Source organism: Amphiprion ocellaris, chromosome 7 (assembly GCF_022539595.1).
Source record: "Amphiprion ocellaris isolate individual 3 ecotype Okinawa chromosome 7, ASM2253959v1, whole genome shotgun sequence".
Classification (NCBI taxonomy): Eukaryota; Metazoa; Chordata; class Actinopteri; family Pomacentridae; genus Amphiprion; species Amphiprion ocellaris.
The window spans coordinates 25357813-25378860 of record NC_072772.1 but is presented as its reverse complement, the minus strand read 5'-3'; the positions used below and the strand labels follow the sequence as shown (position 1 = coordinate 25378860).

Sequence of the window (21048 nt, the reverse complement as noted above, 5' to 3'; positions counted from 1 at the left end):
AATAAATGCTATGACATTGCAGGAGCTTATCAAAACGATGCCACAGCAAATGAGTGCCATACTCAAAGCTAAAGACAGTCCAAGAAAATATTAGTGTGACTTTTTTTTTTTTTGGCCAGGCAGTGTATGAAACATGTTTTTCACCCTTTTTGTTTACTACATAATTCCATATGTGTTCATTCACAGTTTTGTTGCCTTCAATGAGAATCTACAATGTAAACAGTCATGAAAATAAAGAAAAAACATTAAATGAGAAGGTGTGTGCAGGCCTTTGACTGGTAGTGTAGGTAACTAACCAAGCAAACCAAATCAAGGATTTGTAAGAAAAAACTAATTGAACAAGTGGATCAAATGTTTTTTTCAAATTTGTATAAGGGTGAGATGCTAAAATAATTAAAACTCTAAAATAACACGTTTTAAAGATTTAGTACCAAATCATTTGCATTAACAAACAGTTTCTTTGCAGGCTTTAGCAGTCCCCGCTTCCATATGTAGAAAGAGGGGAATATGTAGTCAGTCAGGGTTTCTGGTCCCCTCTTGGCTGTTTTCTTTACAAAAAAATAAAAAATAAAATAATAATAATAATAATAATAATACATATTTGCAGTTATATTATGAAAAAAAGGCCACTAAAGAAAATGTTCTATGTGATTTTTGTTTCATCAAAATAACCACAAACACTGGGCTACTGTTGGTAGGTTCAGGGTGATGGGCCCCTCTTGGCTTAGTACACGTGTGTGCGTGTGAGTGTGTGTGTGTGTGTGTGTGTGTGTGTGTGTGTGTGTGTGTGTGTGTGTGTGTGTGTGTGTGTGTGTGTGTGTGTGTGTGTGTGTGTGTGTGTGTGTGTGTGTGTGTGTGTCAGAGCATAAAGCAGGTGTATCGAGGTGTGATTACTGAAGGCCGAGCAGGATGCCACTGGTTTACTCTTCCTGCTCTATTTTAATTAAGGTTTGTCTGCATGAGCAACCTTGACCTGATCAGCTGGGAAACACACACACACGCATGCACGCGTGCACACACACACACATACAAACACACACACACACGCACACACGCACACACGCACACACACACACACACACACACACACACACACACACACACACACATATCTTCCTATAGCTATTGATAGATTTTCTGTATGTGATTATATCACTTATGATGATTTCTTTTTCACTTCAGTTCTTGGATCAAGTCCATGAAAAGGACCTCGATTATGATCTGAATACTTTCTGTTAGACTCTGTGATTTGAAATCAAAGGTGCTGAATAACTGATAGATCTGCTCTTTATGATCGTCTTTCTGACCAGTGACATCATGCAGTGATCATTTGAACAATGTGCAATTAGTCTGTTACAAATTTACAAAAGCTTATTTTCTCACCTACCACCATTTTTCAACCTCGATAGTAAGCCACTCCATTTAAACTGCTGATCAGTGTTTCCAGATCTCGCGATAGAAACAAACAGCCAGCTCTATGGAAAGAAGCCCAAAAAAGCCCAGCAGCTGAACTGCCACACTGTAAATGAGAGGCCTCTTGAAACAGTATAAATATATACATTTATTTTTATTGACAGTAAATTGGCAGTAAATTGATAGTAAACAGTCAACATAAAAACTTTGAATAACTTAAATTGTTCAACTCTGATTAAAATAAAGTACACATGCATTATGCATAACCAACAGTAAATAAGCAGCTACATTTTAGAAAACAAGCCCAAAACCGCAACCCGCGACTGATGAGATTTGCAAGTGACTTTACAGAAAAAAATAAACCCAAAGTTGCTCATAATAAGTGGACTTGACAACAATGCTTCTGATGGCAAGGTCTGTGAATTACTGCTGTGGTTTATTGCATCTCTACTATGTGAGGCTGCAGAGAGAAATCTCAGAGACACTGACCATGCAGAGGTCAAGTTCTTAGGAATAATTCTGGGAATCTGGGCAGTTAAATGATATCAACAGACGTTCAAACTCTGTGATAACACACACACTACACATGCTGTTGGATGCTTAAATTATAATTACTCATAATACAGGTCTTCTACAAAGACAATCCAAGCTGCAATGTAGGGTCTGTGCAAAATGAAAATGCCTTTATTTCACATAGCTGTATGTATTAAAAATCATCAACATATAGCGATCAGTATCTCAAAGGTCATTGTCAACAGCTAATGCCTTGGATCATTGTTGTAAGAGATTTACATTTATTTACCCATGCAAGAAGCCTTTCAAGAGCTATTCATTTTAATATTATTATGCAATCATAAGAATGATAACAATAATACATTTTATTTGTAACTGCCTTTTTTGAAACCCAAGGTTGCTTAATATTATTAATATTATTACGCTGTTATTATAAGATTTTTTTCTAATGGTTTAGTGATATTTACTATCTATTTCTCTGCATAAACAGCCCATAATTACTACCAGGTAAATATGAGCTGCAACACCATAAATGTAGCTCTACTGTTTCCTCATAGGGATTTTTTTTACAAGTTTGAAAATGAGTCAGATTTGACCCAAATACAATGGGAGGATTACTGAACAAAGCAGAGACAAAAAGCAGAGAGAAAACAACCACCATACCACAGAGTAAGAAGAAAAAAATATTTAAGAGATATGCTAAAAAGTTACAAAAAAAATCTTTTGTGATGTGATGCAGTGAGACAGCATTTTAGCCTCTTCTCATATGGATTTCATGCTTAAATTTTTTATTGCTCTCATCAAAATCTAACTATAACTTTGTCCTCTCTGGCTTGGTTACAGCCTGTTTTTCCAACACTGACACTGGTGTATAGTGAATTACATAACGTTAATATGGGATGGGATGGCACCAGTTAGTGAACGAGGTTGAGGTTCTGTGTAATTTGGATGTGAAACGTTCATCTTAGTTTATTTATTTATTTATTTTATGGTTTTCTTCACTTTCTCTCCTCCTTCTCTCAGCTGCCTGTGGTGGTATAATCAGGAACATCACAGTTGGGAGGATTGTCTCTCCTGGTTTTCCCAGCAACTACAGCAATAACCTGACCTGCCACTGGGTGCTGGAGGCCCCTGAGAGCCAGAGACTGCACATCCACTTTGAGAAGGTGGCGTTGGCTGAGGATGATGACCGGTAAGCTTTTATTTCAGAATGACTGGACATTATTCATGAAGGTTGATGATGATCATTTCATCTAAACCCAACTGATTGACAATCTTAAATTTCTAACATCACCCAGTAGTTGAATTAAAGACACCATTGCTTCTAAAGATCACAAATTTTTATGCAAAAATGTGTATTTTAACAGAATTCCATCAAAGTATTTAAAAAGACTTTTTTTTACATCAAATTTGAATTAAAATCTAAAAAGAGAACATTTTGCATCACTGCGCCTGACTACAACCTTGCAATTTACATTTAGCAATGAAATGCTCACATGGCTTCATCAGGTTACAAATGTGGAGTTGTTAAAAATTGCAGGGTTTTTGGTCTTCAGTAACTATGGAGCAGTTTTTTATCATTAGGGAATCCCTGTGTTGTTCATGCATCTGGATAATCTGGACACATGCATTGTGCACAGGTGACACTTCTACCAGTGGTTTGGCACTATTCCACTGAATCCTCTGGACAGTTGGCAGAAACATATGCAATAAAATTCAGTGATATACCAGCAAAGTCAGGGAAGAAGATAGTAACACCGTTTCAATGTACAAATGAAAAGGATCTTTGGCCTCACAGTTGAACACGTTATTTTGTTTTTGCACAAAAACTTTAAGCGTTTGTTTTTAATTGTTTCCATCAAACATAATCCTATTTTCAGTAGTCACGGTGAAAAGTTCCAGGTTTTTTACAAACAGTAATCAGAGAGTAATCAGGTCAATGTGAACAGAGTTCAGAGAGAGTCACTATAACTGATATTCTGAGTTCAGAATTAAAGCTCCTTGGTTAGCTGCCAGGTCACCAATGCTTTCACAATATCACAGATACTGTTAAAAACTACCTAGTGTAAACAGTGGAGTGCTGAGGAGCCAGATGTGTCGCTCAGGAGAGGGTGGAAACCAAAAACAGACTGTAAGCACAGTGAATATTAGATTCACAAGCTGCTTCAAGTAAATGATAATGTAGATAAGGGATCTATAAATCACATTTCAAATATTTGCCACTTTAGATAAAAAGGTTTTTGTTACTTTCACAACTTGTTTTTGCAACCCCTAATTAAATCACTTTAGGTTTAAAGATGATCACAATGATAAACACTCATCCATCCATTCATCCTGTAGAGGGTTTAGAGATCGCCAGTACATCACAGGTTAACACAGAGCCAATCTTCATACTCACACACTCTTGGATGTTCTCAGTAAGTCTGTGTGAAGGTTCAGGGCTGTGCTGCTGTCAGATCATACAGTAAATGAATGAGGGTTCAGAATGAGGGAAAAAAATCTGCTAGGATTTTTTTCTGTTACATGGCAGCATCATGGTGGTAGACTTGTTGATATTTTTCGCTCACAGCTTTCCTTTTGGTAATTTGCTAACATGTAGAATCTGGGAATGATCAACTGAGCAGCTTTTCAAACCGTGAATGAAACACAAGTTTGGCAATGCTTTGTTTCCAATCAACGTTTCAACAAAGGCTGTAGCTCACTAGCCGGTTCAAACTGAGAAGCTTCTTGGCCACAGCGCCAACCCCTGCACCACTGTACTGCCCTCCAATGACAAACAATGAAGAGATATATAAAAGCTGTGGAAGATGATTTAATGGTTTCTATACTGAGTTTCAATATTGTATGTATGCAGATCTTAAATGGTGTAAAGTGATGGTACTGAAGAATGTCAGAAAATGCTTGCAGGCCAGTGTAACTACTGTTTCATGGTTCACATGCCCTGTTAACTCCTCTGATGCATTATCTTCCTCTTTACTTGGGCACAGTCCTTCATTTCTGTTCAATCTTCAGGCCTCTTGAGCTTCATACCTTCTGGTTTGTCTCTATAGAATCATTGTTTCTGAGGACTCTGCAGGATAACAACTCGCTGTCACTGCAGTGCATAGCAGTGACAGCAGAGTGTCATTTTAGCAGCATGTGGCTCTCATTACAGAGGACGGAAAAGAGGAGCCACAGGGGGGAAATTAGCTGAATAATTTATTTTGTCTTACAGCCAGTAGCTGCTCTGGGCTTCTACAAAATGTAGACCTCATAGATATGTAGAGACATCTGGACAGTTCTGAGGAAACTGAGAAGATCAGAGAGAAGTGATGATGTGGAGAGGATAGAGAATTGGCAGGAGTGTAAAAAGTATTAGTGTAATGATCTGAGGTCTGCTGGCTTGTTAAACACCATCTGCTTATTTGGTAATTCTGTACATACCACTTCAGTGACTTTGGTAATGTGGGTTCCAAGCTTGATCAGATAAACTCTACAGAAGAACACCAAAATCATCAGCATGTGTTTGATGGATTACTGGCTGCACCAACAGATGCACCAGTGAGTTACTGGCAGGATTTATGATTTACTTGTAATTTTTTAGATGTTTTTTTTTTTTTTTTTTTTTGTTTCCAAACTACGTTGAGGCCTAGTGAAACTGGTGTAAATACAGCTCAATAATTTAAACTGAAACATTGATTTACTAGCTATTTCCAAGCTTTCAACTGCATCTTTGTCTTTATATTTGGTCTTTATATGGTGGTGGTCTCGGGACACTTTCTTAATTAATCAGAAAGATTAAAAAATGAAGTCATGAGGGCTGATAGATGACTCATCCACTGGACAATTTTACTGATAACAACTTGTTTCAGCTCACTAACATGGCTTTTCTGGTGATGATAAAAATGCCAAGAAAATTTAACTCACTATGATCATTACCAATACATACTGCAACTGAACTGTGTATAGGTTTTCTAAAAATTCCTTCTTATATTTTGTGAAGAGTTTTTAATTAATATTAATTAATTAAATTAATATTTTTGTGCGTGTGTGTGTATGTGTGTATTAATTAATTAATTAATACACACACACACACACACACGTCAGTATCAGAATGTCAGTAATGGGTTGTTAACTGTTTATTTAAACTGAATCCTGCTGGCTACCTAACATTAGCAGCCATTACACTCTTACACTGTGGAAAACACAAGCCGAAGTTAGTTAACCATGCGTCTGACATCTGTACAGTAGCAGTCAGGTTCCTAGCAAGAATAAATGAAATGGCTGGATATATCAAATTGTGAGTTGAAAATCATTCTAGAAATTTCACTAAAATGTTACCATTACTGAATTATTTTGTATGCATCTAGAGTTGCCCCTGAGACTGAAGCATCAGTCGAAGATCCCTGATTGGACTAAGATTTTATTTTTATCCACATGACAATATGTGCAACACTCGTGGTTGCCTAATGAGAAAAGCTGAAAGCTGAGAGGAATGTTCTAGTTACCTGCTGAGGCATTGCCAGTAACATGGCCTTGTGGGTAGCAGGCTGGTTGTGGTCCAATATATTTTACACTCATTGTATTCATGGCACAAAATATTTTACAACCCAAGTGTGGGAGAAACAAGACTGTTCACCACTTCAGACAACTAGAGCAAAAAGGAAGAACATTTTCACTTCATCCAGTTTAGTACTGTCAGCACAAATAGAAGCACATAAAAAAGATGTAAATAATGGTTTTATTTTGACACCAAGGCTCCATTGCACTCTGTTACACATTCTTTCTTTCTATCTGAGAAGAATAATTTAGTGCAGAAAAGGAAGAGATCAATGCAGACTTCTATAGGTAACCATCAAGCAACAGAGGCACAAGTGTAGTGCTGTGACATGCAGAGGATGAGCATCGAGTCTGACAGTTTAAATAAACCTCCCAACCTCAGCTGCCAATACATTGTGAAGCTAAGTCTGACACCTTCTCTTATTGTACTACTAGTAGTAAATGGGTTGCTTAAGGATAAGGCTATGATTTACTTAGCACTCATTCCTATCTGTAAAAGAAACACTGTAGTCATCTAGTATATTGGAAACACTGTCAGACAGGTTGTAAACAGACCTTATTGGTAGACACTTCAGTCCACAGTTATGAAATTCAGTCCAAGCCACAGTAGAAAAAGAAGAATCCTTTGAGAAGATGAGCACATCTTCAACAGTCAGTTCCACCTCACCCAAGTACCACAAAGGCTGCAGGTGTATTAACATGTAATTACATAGAAAATGTCATTTCTGTCAAGAAAAAGCCAGAGTGAGTGATAGTAAGCAGCTGATGGTGGGGTTTTGTATCCATCATAAAAGGAAATATGAAGCTGGGCATCATCAACATAGCAGCGATGAGACAAACCTCAACATTTGTCAAACTTTTATGAAAGAGAAAGCAATGTAATCTGTTTCTTTTAAATCATTCCATCTGCTGTAATTAGACATCCATTATACAATTCATTCACCAATTTCCTGCTTTAAATATGTACTGACCCTATTCAGATGTTAAGCCCACATTAGCTTTGTCGTTACTCCACAAAAAAACCCTAAAATTGGAGCAGTTCATGAACATGTTAAACCAAATACAAACATGCCTCTCACCTCTCTGTTTGTCTGCAAGATTATGAAAAACTCAAAACAATCAAATACAATGGTCCCTACCCCACGACAGACGAAAATCCGCAAAGTAGTGACCATATTGTAACCCTTAAATATTGGTCAACTCGCCCGTCTCCAGGGCTGTGGATCAGGCAGGTTACAATTATCTTGCCTTTTTACGCTCATATCATTTGCTATCTTAAATACTAAACATCCCCAGCAGGACAAGACAGTTTTCTGCAGGTTTTATTCACTGCTCAGCACAGCAAACATGGACTGTGCTCTTACTGACTCTTCCGCTGTACCACCATTAAACCAGCTGTACCAAAAATAATAAGAATCACTGAAAAAACGGACGAATGGATTTGGATGAAATTTTCAGGGAAGGTCAGAAATGACACAAAGACCACCTGATTAGATTTTGGCAGTGATGTTTGGATCCATAGATTTGCTAAAGATTTCCCATTGGAAGATATAGTGGCCCGCATGGTGTCACTGTAACCATGACAACAAGTGAAAGCTGTGTCATCTGATGATCACATGATTGTGATCCTACTACAAATCCACCGCTGCCGACTTATCGGAAATGATACAAGCAACAATTGATTAAATTGTGTGGGTGTTTCTGAGTCCCATCAATTCCTGCTGCCCGCTACATATTTAGGTCAGACAATTTGGTATCTGTACATAACGTACACATGCACAACACACGCCTGTGTTCAGCGCAGGGTCAGGGAATGAACAGTCTTGGCAGAGTACTGTATTCTCTGAGTACTTATACATACAGATACATATTTTAAGGCTTTATAAACCCTCTCCACACACTGCAGAGCAACACTATGCGCAGCGATCAGAAGTCTATGTGAAATGGACAAGGCCAGATGCTGAATGCTGCTACACAGGTGAGACAGAGGAGACTAATGCTGCAGTCGCTGAGCCAATCAGAGCCCAGCGCTGTATGCTACGCATTTTACTTCAATTAAATAGTCTTTGAATATGTTTTAATTATTCATTTATTTATTTAAGATTTTTTATACTGTTTCCAATTTTAATGGCTAGAAAGTGCTTATTTTACCACAGAAATAATTAAAATAATGTAGTGATCGCAGAGCCAGTAGCTATGACTGAACTGTTGTGCTGCAATGCACCATGGGAGTTCAGGGTGTTGGGGGTTTAAATGTCATTATTGTGGTTGATGTTAGTGTTCCAGTGTTATTAGTGTTTGTTTTATTGTGTTTTTGTGGTTTAGTCAGCCTAATTAGTTTGGTTAAGTGTTATGTTGTCAGGACCATGAGTGTGAAGTATAGTGCGTTTGATGACTTCCTGCCACATTTTTAACGTTGCTGATGTCTCTGTGTCAAAATAAATGTGTCTGGTACTTGTGTAGTGTATAAAAGGCAGATATCTTTTCTCCAGCATTGTTCTTCAACGCAGTTTGCCACAATGATAAATATAGAAAAATATCTAAATTGCAAATTTCCGTGATATCGAGAAAAATCCACCATACCAAATGCAACTTTAAAATCTGTGATACAATGAAAAGTGAACTGCGATATGATGAGGGACCACTGTATAGTCTTTTAAATTCTAAAGTTTTCCAGGTATTGATTTCATGACCAGTAGGAGCCCTGCTGAATTATTTTCTGTTCCCTCTTTTCCAGACTGCTGATAAAGAATGGCAACAGCATTGATGCCACTGTGCTTTATGATTCATATGAGGTGGAATATCTGCCTAATGAAGGTCTCCTCAGTACATCCAGGCATCTCTTTATTGAGCTCACTACAGATGCTACAGGCACATCCACTGGCATTGCCATCAGATACCAAGGTAAGCACCAGAGCTATGGATAACAGAAGCACACGATAATCATGTGGATTCCTGCGTTATGTCATAAACTGTAAAAAATAAATGTGGTGAAAACATGGCAGCAAAGCCCATCAGATAGCATTCATGCTAATTATACCATGTAAAAAGCTCCACAGTTATCAGTTGCTTAAGATGAAGAAGAGCAGTGTAACATAAGTCTGAAACCTGGACCTGCTGTGGATTCTAAGTGAATAATCAATTTAAAGACGTACTGAACAAAGACCTTCAACAGAATATTGTGTAAAGGTTTACCACAGAGTTAATGTTGGAGACGCTGACTGCTGAATGAGCTCAGTGGTTACAGTGATGAGGAAATTCAGGTACTCAAGGCTGATAAAACCATCAGAAGAGTGTACACGAGCAGAATGAAAGCTCTTTTGAAACGCTGAAAACAAAACGGAAAAGAAGTTGGTGTGGAAGAGAAAAAAATTTAGAAGTTAAGCAAAAGGTGGAAGTGTTGTGTGTTTTATCATTGTCATCTCATCTCTTAAGACAGAGAAGCATTTCACAGTGGATGATGGAGAACGTTCTATTTACTGATAAATCCCACAACAGATTAGCAGCAGTGACAGAAAGGTGTACATAAGATGACCAGCAGGAGAGACAACAAAACATGCTGCTGGGAATATTCAAGTCTAGAGGGGTTTATTACTCTGGAATTGGATGCCCACAGCAAGCTGACACCACACTGACCAAGGAGCAGCAGTTACCTGTTCTTCAGAGACAGGCTCCACCCTCTGGTTTGCATTTTTTGTGGATTCATACGGCATCAGTATAATGAGAACAAGCACACCTCAAAAGTTTGACTTGAGGACCAAAGAAGATCAAGGATTGCTGACCGTCATTAACTTTCCTCCACCTCACCTGACCTTAACACCACATATCATTTCTGGCCGATTTAAGCCTTTTTCTGACACAGGATGTGTAACTCTGCTGGCTTCACCATCTGTTAAAGTAGTGGCATTTTGTCATTCAAACACCGGTTACTTTTATGTTAATGTTCCTCATTCAGGCATACCTATCACAGAGAGAGCCATGGCAGGTGTGCAATGTTTTTCATACCACCAGATTTGACAGTACATCAAATTATGTATAATACATAGAAACATACTAAAATTAAAGACTAAATTTAAACAAAAAAAAACTACACGACTGATAGTGTAGTTTTGTTTTTTTTAATCTTAAAATTCTGTCCATGTGTGTCAATGATCTAACTACTAATTTATCAATAGTAAGATAATAATATCCCTACAGATGTAGTGGTGCTCAGGACTCAACTTGAAGATGGCCACTATGTAACAAATGATTTCAATGCAGTTCATAATGTGTCACTGTGTGACAGCTCATCTGTCTAATGTAAAGATAAGTACACACTGTGAATTGATTTTAGATCCTGATCTAACTTAATTCATATTATAAATGATCAAAGAAGTTATTGCTATTGTGTGTAAAGGTGTGCAACTTCCTCTTTTTTGGAGATGCTCATAGGGGTCCTTCTCCAATAGGGTGCTGTCCCGCCACGACTAGCCTGCTTCATTGGGTGAGTGGAGCTTAAGAATGCACCTTTCTGACAAGTTAGTCGTTAATTGCATCACCAGGCAACAATACAAGAAACTTACTCCGCCTAGCCAGCTGGAATGTAAGGACAATGCAACCTGGCTTCACAATGGACGTCAACACTATTTCCGATGCTCGGAAGACTGCCATTATTGACAAGGAACTGAGCCGCCTAAACACTGACCTAGCTGCACTTCAAGAAACTCACATTGCAGACAGTGGGACCTTAAAAGAAGATAACTACACGTTCTTCTGGCAAGGAAAACCTGAAGAAGCAGTACGGGAGCACGGAGTCGGGTTTGCTGTCAAAAACTCGCTCATGCCTATGGTTGAGCCACCCTCCTCAGGAACAGAGAGGCTACTCCAGCTATGCCTTCGCGCCACCAAGGGCTTTGTGAATTTTCTGTGCATTTACGCACCTACACTCACATCTTCACCAGATGACAAAGACAAGTTCTACGAGGCCCTGGACACAGCCATCCAGAGTGTTCCGCAGAGCGAGTCACTCTTCCTGCTGGGGGACTTCAACGCAAGAGTGGGCAGCGACCACAACTCCTGGCCAACCTGTATTGGGCATCATGGGACTGGCAAGATGAATGAAAATGGTCAACGTCTTCTGGAGCTATGTTGTCACCAGGACCTATGTGTTACCAATACCTTCTTCCAACAGAAGCCACTCCACAAGGTGTCCTGGCGCCACCCAAGATCAGGTCACTGGCATCAGCTTGACTTAATCCTGACCCGGAGGAAAGACCTCAACGACATCAAGCTTACCAGAACCTACCACAGTGCTGACTGTGACACTGACCACTCTCTCATCTACACCAAGGCCAGAATTCAACCCAAGAATGGGCGGGGCGGCTGTGGCTCAGGTGGTAGAGCGGGTCGTCCAATGATCGAAGAGTCGGCGGTTCGATTCCCGCTCTGTCCTAGTCATGTGCTGTTGTGTCCTTGGGCAAGACACTTTACCCACCTTGCCTCCAGTGCTGCTACTCACACTGGAGTATGAATGCGTGTGAATGTTGGTGGTGGTCGGAGGGGCCGTAGGCGCGGATTGGCAGCCACGCTTCCGTCAGTCTGCCCCAGGGCAGCTGTGGCTACAGATGTAGTTTACCACCACCGTGTGAGAATGTGTGAGTGAATGAATAATGGATTCAATGTGAAGCGCTTTGAGTGCCTTGAAAAGCGCTATATAAATCTAATCCATTATTATCATTATTATTATTAAGAAGCTCCACAGGTCCAGACCCAAGCCGCTACCAAAGATGGACACCTGCAAGGTCAAAGACCCATCAATAGCAGTCGAATTCCAGATGAGACTCAGAGATGTCCTGCCGGCACCTCTGCAGTAGAGATGTGGCAAGATATCAAGGACTACACATACCAAACGGTCTCTGAGGTGTTTGGCAAGAGAGAGAGAATCAACACAGACTGGTTCGACAAGTACTGGAGGGAAATGGAGCCTGTAGTCGCAGCTAAGAGGAAGGCACTACTGTCCTACAAGAATTCTCCCACCACCCAGAACCTAGAACGGCTAAGGGAAGAAAGGAGGAACACGCAACGGATAGCCAGACATTATGCTAACAAGCACTGGCTACAAGCGTGTGAGGACATACAGAATGCAGCAGATACAGGTGACATCCGACGTATGTTCGAGGGCATCAAGAAGACACTTGGCCGTGCTTCTGCCAAAACAGCACCTCTCAAATCCAAGTCTGGGGAGATAATCATAGATCCCAAGAAGAAAATGGAGCGATGGGTAGAGCACTACCTTGAGGTATATGGCAGAACGAACGTTGTCACAGAACGAGCCCTGAACTCCATCCCACATCTGCCTGTCATGGAGATCCTGGACAGCGAGCCAAGTGAGGACGAACTACAGAAAGCAGTCAAGCAACTAGCAAGTGGTAAAGCAGCCGGCAGCGACGGCATACCTCCTGAGATCATCAAGTGTGGATCACCAGCCCTCATGGGACCTCTCACCGACCTCTTGAAAACATGCTGGAAAGAGAGAGCTGTGCCACAGGAGATGCGCGACTCAAATTGTATAAACTTATACAAGAACAAGGGTGACCGTGGATGCTGTGACCACTATCGTGGAGTATCTCTCCTGGTCATAGTAGGCAAAGTCTTCGCCCGTGTGGTTCTGCCTCGCCTCCAGAAACTGGCTGCAAGGATTTACCCAGAGTCACAGTGTGGTTTCAGGGCCGGTCATTCGACAGTGGACATGATCTTCTCTCTTAAGCAGGTCCAAGAGAAGTGCCGGGAACAGCAGAGACCTCTGTACATTGCCTTCATCGACCTGACCAAGGCCTTTGACATGGTAAGCAGAGATGGCCTCTTTAAGATCCTGCATCGGTTAGGCTGCCCTGCAACACTCCTCAACATCCTCAGGTCGTTCCATGAAAACCAACAGTGCACCATAGTCACAGATGGGGAATGTTCTGAGCCCTTCACCATCACAAGTGGAGTGAAGCAGGGATGTGTCCTCGCCCCGACACTCTTTGGGATGTTCTTTTCCTGCATCCTTCACTATGCCTTCCATGACCGCCCTGAGGGAGTCTATCTGCACACCAGATCAGATGGCAAGCTGTTCAACCTTGCACGACTGAAGGCCAAGACCAAGGTTCGACGTGTGATGATCCGTGAGCTCCTGTTTGCTGATGATGCAGCACTAGTCACGCACAATGAGCAGGACCTACAAACCCTCATGGACCGATTCTCCTGGCCTGTGATGAGTTTGGCTTGGTCATCAGCATCAAGAAGACGAAAGTACTATGCCAAGGAGTAGACACGCCGCCATCCATCCTCATCAATGGTTCAGCCCTAGAAGTTGTTGACAGTTTTACCTATCTTGGGTCTACAATTACATCTAGTTCCACCCTGGATGCTGAGCTGAACACTCGTATTGCAAAGGCCACTGCCACTATGGCAAGGCTTTCCAAACGAGTGTGGACCAACAAGAAACTGACCATCAACACCAAGGTTCGGATATATGAGGCCTGCGTGGTGAGCACACTCCTCTACGGCAGCGAATCTTGGACAATTTATGCCAGCCAAGAACAGCGGTTGAACAGCTTCCACCTCCGCTGTATCAGGCGCATGCTGCACATCAAGTGGCAAGACAAGGTCACCAACAATGAGGTACTCCGACTGGCCAAAATGTGCAGCATCCAGACACTGCTTATGCGACGCAGACTTAGATGGCTGGGTCATGTGAACAGGATGCTAGATGGCCGTATTCCCAAGGACCTACTCTACGGTGAACTGGCTCAAGGCAAGAGGAAGATCAGCAGACCCTATCTCCGGTACAAGGACGTCTGTAAGAGGGACATGAAGCGCACCAGCATTGACGTGGACACCTGGGAGCTTCTAGCTCCAGACCGGCCAGTCTTGAGACAGACAGTCCAGCAAGGAACCAAGCTGGCTGATCAACGGAGAAGGGAGAACAATGAGGAAAGGCGACAGAGAAGGAAAGGACGTTTGACCTAGGCACACACCATCGTCTTTCAAGACAGATGGAGCCTACTACTATAGGGGTCCTTCTGCTGTTTGATGCTGCAGATAGAAATCCCTGGAGACAAAATAAACTTCATCTCCCGTTAATGTTTTATCAAAACTTGGATTGCAATCATTATTACTGAGTCTATTTAATCTGACCCGTGGCAAACACTGTCTTCATTGCATTAAGGTTTCATTTTTAGGACATTTATGTTTGTGACAGGTGTGGAGTCAGGCAAAGTGAGTGAGAAGATGTTTTGTGATTTATGCAGCTGTGATGATTTTGGGCAATATTGGTGCTGTAAAGTGATTGAAAAACCTCCCCCAAAATCACTTCAAACAACTTAAAAGTACCGCATGCAGTTCAGTTTCAAAGATGCAGATGTTACTAGGTCTGACACAGTTAAATTACCAGAGGAGTTACCGGGGTACTCATTCAGACAGGAAACTGAAAGGTTCAGATGCCGTTAGACTGATGGAAAGGAGTGCATGATTGAAACACAAAACATTTTAATGTGACAAGAAGCTGTTTGGTACTGTCTTTGTCGCTCTTTTGAAGCTTTTAGTCACATCATGTTAGGATACCATGGGTTATCAGGTCTGAACAAACACTGTCGGTCCAATATTGGACTCATTTTACTGGTCAATCAGGTTATTTAAAGTCCTGTCTTCTAAACTGCAGGATACTATGATAATATGTGATGGCTCAAGTGCTGCTATCAGTAAAGCATAGTATCCTGAAATTCACTTACATTTTTCAAAGATTCAACATTTCACTCAGAGCATGACAGCTGTTCTAGCAGCTTCTAATTCATTGCAGACCTAACAATTGTTTGCACAGATGACTTTAGGATATGTTGCTGCCTTGAAATGGATGCAAGTGACTTTCCTGACTTGATCAAATCAGTGATTTACTTTTTCAGATCTGTGTTGAGCTCCTTACACTTTCCCATTGTAGTGTTTCTGGCTGAGTCTAATGAGTGTATTAAATGGACCCTATTTAAATTCGGTCAGAGGAGTCACCAGCTGTAGTCAATCTTAATCAGTCACGAAAAGTTTAGAGGCAACAATGCCATTAAACATGGCTTTCTTTCAACCTTAACAGATGTTCAATAGAATTTGACAGGTGCAGAAGAGAAAAAAAAATATTATTGTACTATCTCTAAAATACTTCTTTGACAATGAAAACAAATGTTTCTCTTTCATTACGGCATTGGTAGAGTTTTAGCAATATATACATTATTGGGTTGCTGCATCAAAGTATCTTGCATCTCTCTATTTTTTTTATATATCATATCCATTGCTTTTGTAATCATATTTAATGGAGTACATTCCACTTGTAAATTGTAAAGGTACTGCATGTTTTTTGGTTCTCTGGTGCTTGGCAATAGGTCTGTTGGGTACAAAATATTAGCTTGCAGCTTCCACCAGCATAAGCCCTATGGTTTATATTAGAGTCTGTGATGCATTTTACAGTACATTTCAAGCAGTGTTGTCAGGGCTTCATCTCTTAGTGAGGGTGAGATATCACAGAGCGTCTCTTATCTTTTGTTCTTACATTTGTCTTAGCACTCACCATCAGATAGGCAGCTCGTTTCTGGTCCACAAGGAGCACTGGGAAATTACAATCAATTAAATCTGCTTAGACTCTTGCTTCACTGCTACAAAGGGGATTAAGTCCAAAGGGAGCAGCACATGAATATTTCTAATGAACCTTATTAACATGCCATTAAAAGGGCATAATCCTGTTCAGGTCATCATTAACAAATTTGATGGTCTCCTCTTTATACTGACCATTCTCACCATGGAAAACAGATAATTTGAAAATGAGTCATTGTAACTGTGGTATGTTTTTTACTTCTTTTTGCACAGTCAAAACAGTGACCAAAACAATTTGCAGTTTTGGAATTGCTAAGGTCCAATCTTCCACCTTTCAGCAAATTAACTAAAATCTTGCATGTCCCCAGAATGTATCTTTCATATTTTCAGCTCAAATTGCTTCAAAGATGATTTATTTCACCATGACTGTAACCCCTGGTTAGCCCTGTTCTGAACAACCTTTTTTGGTGTCTGTAACTCTAAATGCAGCTGAGCTGCTGCCGTCCAGCCCCCGACAGGAAGAAGACTCATCTGATTGACCATAGTAAAACAGCTGACCACGACTGCTGACAAAGGCTTAAAATAGCATGAGTCTAAGATGTTCTATAATTTCTGTGTCACTGAAAACTGTTGTTTTTAACTCCTGCATATGGCGATTCAGACAACATTGTAGTAATAAAATAAAAAATTTGAAGTGCAGAGACATGTAAATGACTACAGCTTTATCAGCAATTCTGTCACGGTATGGAGAAAATTCAAGCCCAATGTGAGAGCCAACAGAGCAGTCAACAGGCGGATCACACTCAAACTGGTTTAATGAACAAAATACTGACATCACTGCCACACAGGCTAAAAACTCCTGACGGGTGTGGGAGGGGGGAAAGGCAGGCTCCAGGGGAGTGGCAGTCATGTGAGGCTCGCGCCGGCGCTCGACTCCTGGGGGAGCGTGGCTGCGGTGGCCAGGGGAGACACCAAGTCCTCCTCGGGAAGCGGGGCCAGGTAGGCTGGAGCGGTCCGGGGGTCCACGTCCCCTATCTGGGGAAAGGCTTCCGCGGCCTCTCACCGGAGGCGTCACGGGGGAGTCCAGTTCCTCTACCTGGAGGACTCCTGGGGACACAGCAGGCTGCTTGAGCCTCTTCCAAGCGTAACGTGGTCTGAGCTTCAATGAGCACCCAGACAGTCAGTAGGCTCCGACACTGATTGCAGTGTGGAGCCGGTCTTTATTGCAGCAGGGTGATGAGCTGCAGCTGGGTAATGAGCTGCAGCTGGGTGATGAGCATCGGCAACCGCTGTCCATGACAGTACCCCCCCCTTAAAGTGCGCCTCTTGGCCCACTAAGTGTCCATAACAGTGCAGGAAAAGCAAAAATAACCAAAAACTCCAAACTCAAAGTGTCCCATAAGTCCGGGAGGGCGGTTCCAATGCACGCCACGTCAGTTCAAAACAAAAGTGCAGTCACAATGGCTAGCAGGCCAGGCAAACTGGGTCCTTCCGGGGGACAGCCCGGAACCAGGTCGGGCAAACGGGACCACTCCAGCGGTCGGGGCTGGGACTGGCAGAAGAAACGGAACCGCTCTGGTGGTCTGGCAGGCGACCAGCGGAAGTGGCGGGGCCACTCCGGCGGTCAGGGCAGAGGCCGGCAACGAAGGCTGGATTGCTTCGTCGATCCGATTGGAAGCTGGAGGTGGGGTCGCTCCAGCGATCTGACTGGAAGCTGGAGGCGGGATCGCTTCGGCGATCTGACTGGAAGCTGGAGGCGGGATCGCTCCAGCGAACCGACTGGAAGCTGGAGGCGGGATCGCTCCGGCGATCCAACTGGAAGCTGGAGGCAGACACAGGATCGCTTTGCGGTCATCGGCGGAGGGGCCTCGGCGGTCATCGGCGGAGGGGCCGCGGCGGTCATCGGCGGAGGGACCTTGGCGCCGCCGTCGATCCCCTCGGGGACAGGGGAAAAAAGATCCCACGAAGCTGGGGGGCTCTGGCCAGCTCCCGCGGAAGAAAAAACAAAATCAGCCGGAGAGAAGCTGCTCTTTCCCAGCTGTGGAGGCTGCTGACTGAAAAACACAGACCTCTCGGTCAAGCTGTCAGTGAGACCGCCGACCCATGCCAGCCCGTCGATGGCTGACTTGTATGTCTGCCGATTGATAAGCAGCGGCTCTTGGTGGTCTAAGAGCTTCTCCAGGCTGGCTACAGCCTGGAGAATGAGCCGGTGGGCTGGCAAGGGTTCCGGGCCGCTCTGCAAGCTCTCTGGGCTCATGTCTGTTCGGAGCCTTCTGTCACGGTACGGAGAAAATTCAAGCCCAAATTGAGAGCCAACAGAGCAGTCAACAGGCGGATCACACTCAAACTGGTTTAATGAACAAAATACTGACATCACTGCCATTCAGGCTAAAAACTCCTGACGGGTGTGGGAGGGGGGAAAGGCAGGCTCCAGTGGAGTGGCAGTCATGCGAGGCTTGCGCTGGCGCTCGACTCCTGGGGGAGCGCGGCTGCGGTGGCCAGGGGAGACGCCAAGTCCTCCTCGGGAAGTGGAGCCAGGTAGGCTAGAGCGGTCCGGGGGTCTACGGCCCCTATCTGGGGAACGGCTTCCGCGACCTCTCACCGGAGGCTTCACAGTCCAGGTCCTCTACCTGGAGGACTCCTGGGGACACGGCAGGCTGCTCCAGCATCTTCCAAGCGTAACGTGGTCTGAGCTTCAATGAGCACCCAGACAGTCAGTAGGCTCCGACACTGAGTGCAGTGCGGAGCCAGTCTTTATTGCAGCAGGGTGATGAGCTGCAGCTGGGTGATGAGCATCGGCAACCACCGTCCATGACAAATTCAGCTATATTGCAATGCAATTGTGTGTGAGAACAGGAGGGAAACAAGCAAACTGATAAACACTGGCTGAGTTTAGTTTGACTTGAAACAGGTGGCCAACCAGTCGGTGAGTTTCACATCATTCTAAAAGTTTCCACCTTTTCTGAATGTCCTTCACTGTTAACATTTCCACAGAGCTCTGACCAGTAGGCAGAGGATCAGAGTTATCAGTAGTGTTAGCCACATTAGCAATGCAATTACCACTGTATAAAACATACAAAACACAATTAAAATTATTCTTTTGCTACATGTAAAATATATACAGTTAGGTCCATAAATATTTGGGCATTGCCACAGTTTTCAGCTCTGTACACCACCACAATGGATTTGTGATGTATTCTAAATTTATCTTTTACATTTATAATGAAGTTTTTTTTATTTTTTTTATTTTCAATGTTACATTGTGGTATTTTATTTGTTTTATGTTTCAGTTACAAGTGCATGCATGCAATTTCTTAATAATTAAACCATTAGGCCTCCATTTTATTTATCACTGTTGTCAGAAAATACAAATATCTTAAATGTGTAATTACAATATTAAATGTCGACACTGTATCTGGTTTTAAATTTTCGAGGTAAGTTGTCAGGGGTTCACTTGAACTGTTGTGCTGCTCCCTGATTTCTCAGTCTCTTCAATAATCTTAATGTATTATAGTGTGTGATGTGTCATTATTCTCCAATGTAGTAGAGTCTGAGATTAAAGAAATATATCTTTAAGCAAGAAAGGCACCCCAATTTAAAAAAAAAAAAAAACTATTGGGATATTAAAACTCCTGTAGATTGAGCTTGGCATTAGTATCTATATCCATTATAGAGCTTTATGTAGTCTATAGATACTAATTAGCCCACATGACAGAAACTTTGAAAAAAAATGTGAAATTTGACAGCACTGTATGGGGTCCTCAACCTGAAGACACAACATTTCTAAAATGAAAGTTCACCATCTTGTTTGCCAAAACTCTGAACTGTTATGATGCCATAAATCAGAGACACAAGGTAACAGACACAACAGACTTGGCATACAAGTAAAACACTTGTTTGTTACAAAATTTACAAAAACTACAAAAGGATGTGACACTGGAGGGTCACAAAACAGGAAGCACTAACTCAGGAAGATTTTGGAACTAAATCAGGACCCCCTAGTGGGGCGGCGATTAACTGTACCAGGCTTAATACACGAAACAACAGAACTACGAAAATTGACCCGAAGCTTAGTAACACTAAGGCAGGAAAGCTAAAGAGTAAACAGGATATGGTGTAACATTACTGCAGAGAGTGTGGCACATGGTAACTAAAGCAAAGAGTTCTACAAGCAGAACAAACTTGGGAACTAATCAGGATCTGTAAGAACAGGAAATCACTAACTGAACTGGCTCATTGAAAGAGCTGGGGACTTAACTGTCCAAGGCGGGGAACTGGAGCTGGGAAGGTCGGGCAGGAGAGGTAGCGAGTGACCAGGTGCAGGTGGTGGTCGGAGTCTGGACAGGTTCTGCACTGATCGGCAAGAGGGAAGCGGAAGGGTTGGTGTCTTTGGCTGGTGCCGTGATGGAGGACGAAGGTCGATGGTGGTTTGGAGGAATCCGGACTGGCAGGGTGGCTGAAAGGGAACCCAGGCAGGAAGGGCGAGTAGGCAGGAATCCAGCTAGAACAAAGAGAGAACTATGAGCACAAGCAACAACAAAAGGGAGTTACTCAGCTCAACTCAACTTTATTTATAAAGCGCTTTAAAACAGCAGCAGCTGAAACAAAGTGTTGTACAATAAACAATGAATTAAAACATTAAAGCAAAAAATAAAACATACACATATTAAGACAGCAGCACAATAAAACAGAAGCAGAGTCTCATGCTGTGTTAAAAGCCAGTGAATAAAAATAGGTTTTAAGTTTCATTTTAAAAACCGACAGTGAGGGAGCCTCTCTGATGTGCATAGGAAGATTAATCCACAATCTGGGAGCAGCAACAGAGAAGGCTCTATCTCCTCTGAGCTTCCGCCTAGACCTTGGAACCTCCAGAAGCAGCTGAACAGCTGATCTGAGGGTTCGTGAGGGGGCATGAGGATGGAGCAGCTCAGAGAGGTAGGGAGGAGCTAGACCATTTAAGGCTTTAAAAACAAATAAAAGAAC

The 21048-nt window shown here is 42.4% G+C and overlaps 1 protein-coding gene across 3 annotated transcripts in view; it reads left to right on the top strand.

The window, feature by feature from the left end:
* The window catches only part of sez6b (seizure related 6 homolog b), a 284944-nt gene that overhangs the window by 202208 nt on the left and 61688 nt on the right, over positions 1 to 21048 (top strand). For all 3 annotated transcript variants that reach the window (XR_008602221.1, XM_055011999.1, XM_055011998.1), the window contains exons 6-7: positions 2950 to 3118; positions 9203 to 9369. Coding sequence is in view for 2 of the 3 variants with exons in the window: in XM_055011999.1 (XP_054867974.1) it covers positions 2950 to 3118; positions 9203 to 9369 (336 nt within the window). In the remaining variant the exon portion in view is untranslated. The remainder of the gene's footprint in view (positions 1 to 2949; positions 3119 to 9202; positions 9370 to 21048) is intronic.